Raw genomic sequence first — 7,543 nt, forward strand, 5'->3', positions numbered from 1 at the left:
AAGAAATAGGAAAAGAAAAGAAAGTATCTTATCCATTTATGATAAATTCATCAGAAATCACTTACCAGATATATTCTAGACTAAAAATATTTGCATCAGTTCGTGCAAATTTTTTGTCTATTTTAATCTAAAAACATACTTTTTTCTATTTTACCCAACCACTTTTTAAAAATACTCATATGAAATTATCTATTCTACATTTTATATTATTTAGATAATTATTTTTCATTCTTTTTATTATTATTATTATTTAATGAAACATGAGAGCAAGAGGTGAGAGAAAAAATGAAATAATTAAATACAATGTTACAATAACCATGTAAATATACACCGCAATTTTCATAGCAAAATTGAATTTTTGCACAATTTTATATAGACTGGTGTAGGATGTTGGGCGAAACCAGAAATTTTTGTTTGGGAGGGCCGATTTGTGTTACTAATTTATTTATACAAGCGTCCATACACATACACAAACACATACATTTATACACACACATAAGTTAATATAATGAAATCCTTAAAATTATATGTTTCATATAATTAAATTAATCTTTCACCATCTTCTATAGTGAAATCCTTAAAATTTTCATTTTCAATATAAGTTACCAAATTGTCTACCATTGCGAGTAAAAAAATTTCAATTGAACTAATGAAGTTTTCAAATATATGAATGATCCAAAACTTTAAGAGATACAAAAACACATTCTCTATAACTACTAGACCAATTGAACAATTTTTTTAAAGAATTTTGTTAGACAAACTCAAATATTTAGGGAGGGGGAGGGGGAGGGGGGAAGGGCCAATTTTGGGGGCTAATTATTAAAATATAAAATATTTCTATATTCTATAATGATATTTTCAAAAAACTTGCCCTATCATCTTTTTTTTTTCTTTTTTTCTTTTTTTGAAAAAGATGTGAGGCTTTTTATTATTACATATATTGATGCAAATAATGTGAATCTATGCAAAAGCTTTTTTTTTTTGTGGTAAACTAGGAATGATATTAAGAGCCTCTAACCGGGAAAAGAAGTTGGAGGACAAAGCCTTTCATAATACATGCCAAAACTATCATAATACAAAAGCATCGAAATGTCCACAGGCGGACTATCGAAATCACAAAGTCTTGCTGGCTGAAAGGTTCTTTCCTAGCTAGAGCATCGGCGCACTTGTTGGTTTCACAGTAGCAATGAGTCAACATGACCTGTGCGATGTGATTGAAGAGAGTCCTGTAATCCACAATTAGGGAAGAAAGGTTGAGATTAGTTCTATTACCAGTATTAACCCATTCAAACACGACCTTTGCATCTATCTCAATCTCAACAGCAGGGATTTTAAGAGATAAACACAAAGCTAAGCCATCCCTAAGGGCCCAAAGCTCGGCCTCGACGCTAGAAGACACCCCAATATTACGGGTACGGCCCTTAATCCAGCCTCCATTAGCATCTTGGATCAGCCCTCCTCCACCAGCTCTGCCCGGGTTGCCCAAGGACTAGCCATCTGTATTTAACTTTGCCCATCCAGTGCTCGGCCTTAACCAACAAACCCTCCTAATTTCCTTAGTCACTGCCTTGCATGGTTTACCTGCACAGAACATGTACTTAGTAGCAGCATGGATAATGGAAGAAAGAAATATATGTTATAGATAGATGTAAATGTAATGCGTGCTTTGGTCGGCCATTGACCCATTGTTTATTGATTTATTTTCTCTCAACACATACATATTTGACCTTCGTTATTATTTGCTATATATATATATATATGGTTGGGTTCAAGTTACACCTGGTGTAACTCTAAGTAATGTTACACCACTTAATAACTTTTTATTGAATTAATATTTTAAAAATCCAACCGTTGAATTACATATTCTATATGTTATTAACATGCATGCCAATTTTCATATTAATCAAATGTTATTTACCATTTTATCTATAAACTTATCTTTCATGCATTATTTTAAACTACAAAAATTTGAATTTTAACAATTGATTAATGACATGACTATTAATCTTTGATTACCTCAAAATTTTGAAAGTATGAAGAATATATGAAGATAATATAATCTAACGGTGAATTTGTCAATATTCGCATCCGATTAAAAAATATTGAGTGGTAACATTATTCAGGTGTAACTTGAACCCAACTCTCTCTCACACACACACACACACACACACATATATATATATATATATATATATATATATATATATTAGTCAAATATACGAGGAAGGCATCATTTATATCTTACATGCATTGCGTGTCATGTCTTTAAATTAACCTATAAAGCCAACCCACTTCTGCACCTTAATTACAACAGCAAAATACAAACAGCTTCATACATACTTCTCCAATGGCTGTACTTGGCTATGCAGAGATAGTTTTAGGACTACTCTGCTTCCTTTTTCTTCGCCATTATTGGAAGCACAACAAAAACTCACCACCCATCATCAACTGGCCTGTTGTTGGAATGCTTCCTGGGCTTCTTCAAAACGCAACACATATGTACGATTCCACAACCCGAGCGCTAAAACTTTATGGGGGCACCGTCGAGGTCAAAGGCCCTTGGTGTATTGGCATGGACTTTTTCTTCACCAGTGATCCTGTGAATGCTCACTACATTTTGAGCAAAAACTTCCGCAACTACGAAAAAGGACCTAAAATCCGAGAGATTTTGCAGCCTTTAGGTGATGGGATAATCAATTCAGATTCAGATTGGTGGACATTCCAGAGAAAGATGTTGCATTCGATCATGAAAAACAACACGTTCGAGTTGTTTTCATTGAAAGTTGTTCAACAAAAGGTGGTCAATCGCCTCATTCCAGTTCTCAATCACGTCTCCATATCAAAGATTGAAGTGGACTTACAAGATGTTCTTAAGCGGTTCACATTTGATAGCACTTGCTCAATGGTTTTAGGCTTCGACCCAAAATCTCTTTCTGTTGAATTTCCAAAACTTACGTACGAGAAGGCTTTCGATGTAATAGAAGAGGGTTTTGTATACCGTCAAATCCTGCTCCAATCGTGTTGGAAGGTGCAAAGATGGCTTCAAATTGGACAAGAAAAGAAGCTCAGAAAAGCTTGCAATATCTTTGATAGTTTCTTAAACCAACGTATTGCATCAAAGCGAGAAGAATTAAGCCGAGACAGAACCCAGTTCGAGGAAGCTGAGTTCGACTTATTAACAGCTTGTATGATGCATGAGGATATTGTAAACATGGGGGTTTGTAGTAAATCCAACAAGTTTATAAGGGATACGGCTTTTAACTTCATGGTAGCTGGGAGTGACACCATGAGTGCAGCTCTCACTTGGTTTTTTTGGCAGATTGCAACGCACCCATCTGTGGAGATGAAGATTATGAAGGAGATGAAAGAGAGCCTTATGGTGAAAGTTGATAAGAAGTGGGAGTGTTTTGGTGTACAAGAGCTAGACACACTGGTTTATCTCCATGCAGCCTTATGTGAAGCCCTACGTTTATACCCACCGGTGGCTTTTAATCCTAGAACTTCAGTTGGAGAAGACATTCTTCCAAGTGGCCACCGTATTAGACCCAATACACCAATTATGGTTTCTATTTATGCAATGGGAAGGATGGAAGAAATATGGGGTGAAGATTGCATGCAGTACAAGCCAGAGAGATGGATTTCGGAGAAAGGAGGATTAATTTTTGTACCATCTTACAAGTTCACAGCGTTTAGTGAAGGCCCCAGGAGTTGTTTGGGAAAGGCCGTGGCTTTCATTCAATTGAAAACTGTTGCGACCTCCATCATATGGAATTATCATGTCGAAATGGTTGCAGGTCATCCCGTTTCGCCATGTGTTTCTGCTATACTTCTTATGAAACATGGTTTAAACGTTAGGATTACCAAAAGAAGTACTTGATGGATTGGTGATTGGTGCTGGCTGGTAGTATAAGTGCCTACACCTATGAAGCACGGGTGCGTTTTCGGATTCGGGTGCGGGTGCGGGTACGGGTGCAGGACTCGGCAATTTTTAAAAAAGTAGGGCGCAGGTGCGGCGGGGTGCAGCGATTAAAAAATTATTAAAAATATTTTTATTTATATTTTTAATATATTACTAAGCATCTTTTTCACATTATATAAAAATATACCAAATTTAAGAATAATAGTAGATAATAACTAAATTATGAAGTTCATAAATTAAATACAATCCACTTAATACCCTTTTTCAAGACAAAATTAAATTAAATTAAATTAAATATTTAATACCCTCACTTAATAAAGCCACCTTCACTTGGCATCTACCAAATTCTAGACTAAAAAAACCTCTCCAAAATTATGTCAGCACATGACCTTGTGGGGTTTTCAAAACGTTTTTTTTCTTTCCCCTTTTGCCCTCAGTTACTTTTTTTTGAAAATCATTTTTTTTCCTTCACCTTTTGCCTTCAGTTAGCACACAGCCACAGAGACACAGTCTGCACCTCTTCTTCTTCTTCTTCTTCTTCTTCTTCTTCTTCTTTTTTCTTTTTTTTCTTTTTTTTTTTTTCTTTTTTTTTTTTTTTCCGGTTAACCTAAACGGTGCATTTCGCACCTTTTGTTTTTTTGAATTTCGGCCGATTCGCGCTGGTATCGGCCGATGCGCCCGATATGGACTGATTCAGGCCGAATTGGCGCCGCGTCGGCCCGAATTGGCGCCGCGTCGGCACGAATCGGCGCCGCGTCGGCACGAATCACGCCTAAAAAAATACTTTTTAAAGGCGGACGCGCAGGCAGCGGTGTCGCCTGCACGTCCCCTCGTCGCGCCGCGTCGGTCGCGGGTGCGGCGGCCCAAACGCCACACCCATGCTTCCTAGGTCTACACTCTACTTATGTATTATCTACCTGTATCACTATCATGTATGTAATACTCCATGGTCCTAATAGTTTGAATAATTGTAAGCCAACCCATATGAGTTGGCTAAGTAGTTAGGCACTTGGTCTCAAAGTGCTTGTCTCAGGTTCGACTGGGTGTGCTTTTCAATTTGAGTCCGGGTACCTGTACTTTGAAAAAAACTCCTGGGCCAATAATTTACCCCACTAAAGCTCACCCATCATGAACAATAATTAGTTTTTAGTTGAAAGTTTTGAAAATACACTCTGGGAAACCAAAAAATAATTATTATTATTATTATAAGCCATCACATTTTTCATTGGTTATTAATTTATATTATCTTTTTATCTGTTGACTAACTTAATATAATGACTATTAACAGGTTAGAATTTGTTAAGGCCGATTTTTGTCGTTTGTCTAGCTCAAGGCCATAACAAACTTATAGGTGAGCTGCGTTTGGTTCTGCAGCAAAAAATAGATATGTTTTACATAACTAACCTGTGTACAAACACCAATCCAAAAAACTAAGAAGGAAAATATATATATGCATATGAAGGAACTAAAAGAGTTAGAGAGAAGATGAGTAGTTCAATAGATTTTGTTATATGTGTGAAACCCAGAATACTAGCTTTCAGAGCCACAAGGCCTTCAAATTTGTGGAACCCAAAATATTGGTTTCCAAAGCTACAAGGTCTTCAATCTGTGGAACCTGAAATATTGGCTCCCCAGAGCTACAGGGTCTATAGTCCGTGGAACCCAAAATACTAATTCCCAGAGTCATAGAGCTTTCAAATTGTGAAACTCAAAATACTGGTTCCTAACTCTATGAAACCTTTCTACACGTTTTGCTAAATCCTTTTCCTGTATTGATGCAAATCTATATATTTACATTAAAGCACAAACATTCTCAAGTAAATGTTAATTCCTCAATTTTGAATACACATGCACGCACGCGCACACACACATAGTCGACTTCATAAATGGACTAAAAGTTTTTTGACCCAAAATCTCACAGACTCAATATTTTTGCACAAGCCTTATGGGATTTAGAACTCGAATTCGAGTGGTTTTGCTTCGACATCTCTTTCCAAGATATTCAGGCAAAGAGTTTTTATAAGAAAGAGAATTCCTATTGGTGCATGCCAAATACTCTATTAGATACTTTTCTCTTCTCTTTTTCTTTACTTTTTCTTTCTTTCTTTTACTTTTCTAGGTTTTAGCTTTTTGGTTTGTTCTTCCTGTGGTTGTATTGTTTTTCCCTCTCGTCCTTTGTTGTTGTTTAAATAGGCTTTGCCCCTTTCATAGTTGGATTTGGATGAGTGTTTTTCCCTTTTTGCCCTTCTCTTTCTTGTTCCTCGGTTTTTACTCCGCTAACCCAACATCCTAACACGTCTTATTGTAGCAAACCTTCTTTCTTTATCTTGGGTTTTGTAACCATAAAGGTTTTCTTTAGATCTACTGTAAATATCATAGACCAATGGTCATTGGGTGGGCTCTTGGTTTCAACAAAAGTCTCCTATCTTCTTCTTCTTTTTCTTCAATGCACCTTGATATATCCACCACTTTCCCCCTTTTAGTATGGGCACCTTTCCTAGTAAAAGCATCCCCTAAAGGGCCGTGGTGGATTAACTCAAATAGGAATTTTCTCCCCTTTCGGTCCAAACCAACACTCCCTGTTTCTTCCAAAAATGGGTCTCCCCTTTATGTTTGGGATTCATATGGTAGAACTCGTTTACTTACTCTATTTTACACATTAGTTTATTTGGGATTTACATTATGCGCGCTTTCTTTTTTCTTCTTTATTCTTGTTCTTTTTACACTGAGAGTGTGTTTGGATACCGCTTATTTGCTGAAAAATGAAAACTTATAACTGAAAACACTATAGCAAAATAATTTTTAAATGTGTGAATATTGTTGTAGGGCCCAAAGAGAGAGAGAGAAAACTATGATTTTCTGAATTTTGTGGGTCCGTGAACAGTACTCATGGACCCAAAAATAAAACACAGCCGCACGGGTTTGTTGAAAAACGTCAATCCAAACGCATACTGAGTATGACCTAGTTCCTCAGGATGGATATGCCTTTAGTTTGCTAGCTAAATCATGGCTTCCACCCATGAATCTGAATGTTCATATTGATTTCCCAAGTGTTAGCCAAGGTTCTTTTTTCAAGGCTGGAAAAGTTACACTTCAAAGGCTTTTTCAGCTTGATAATGACTTTACATAATGAGTCACTTTTTCTAAAAATGGTATAGATGCTCCTTTGAAGTCAATGAACTCCTAAGTCTCCAAGCATCTTTTTTCTCTTGTTATTTCTTTCTGGTCGCGGTTCCTCCAAACGTCATACGTCCCTTTCATGTGCTCTCCTGATAAAGGAACAAGTGTGGGACCCACCCTTATGTGACTAAAAAAATGCATGCATCCGAAACATCTTGTATTTTCTCCTTTCGAGAACCCTTTTCTTAGGTCATTTATACATTATTCAAGATCATTTTCCTATTTATTTAATGAGAGACTTTTACCTAATTCATCATGGTTCTTCAACCTCTTTTACAAGAGTGTCTTCATAAAACCATGGGTCCTTTGTATTCACATAAGGCCTATGGTTTGGTTCCTCAAGCAAGGCTTGTTATTGTAATTTTTTGGGTATCAACCAAACTTAGAAGTTAGAGTAATTTATTAGAGTATTTGAGAAACTATGAACAAAAATAGTTTAAATGA

General features: G+C 36.3%; 1 protein-coding gene across 1 annotated transcript; it reads left to right on the top strand.

Annotated features, from left to right (window-relative positions):
• The first annotated feature begins 2,347 nt into the window (after window positions 1–2,347).
• On the top strand, window positions 2,348–3,877 carry LOC142610474 (alkane hydroxylase MAH1-like). Its single transcript, XM_075782289.1, has one exon. The coding sequence runs from the start codon at window positions 2,348–2,350 to the stop codon at window positions 3,875–3,877; it is 1,530 nt and encodes a 509-aa protein (XP_075638404.1).
• Window positions 3,878–7,543: the final 3,666 nt, after the last annotated feature.

The sequence above is a fragment of the Castanea sativa genome, chromosome 1 (assembly GCF_040712315.1).
Source record: "Castanea sativa cultivar Marrone di Chiusa Pesio chromosome 1, ASM4071231v1".
Taxonomy (NCBI): domain Eukaryota; kingdom Viridiplantae; phylum Streptophyta; class Magnoliopsida; order Fagales; family Fagaceae; genus Castanea; species Castanea sativa.

Excerpts from the sequence above, each read along its gene's own strand:
- LOC142610474 (XM_075782289.1), top strand. The coding sequence starts at position 2,348 with ATGGCTGTACTTGGCTATGCAGAGATAGTTTTAGGACTACTCTGCTTC.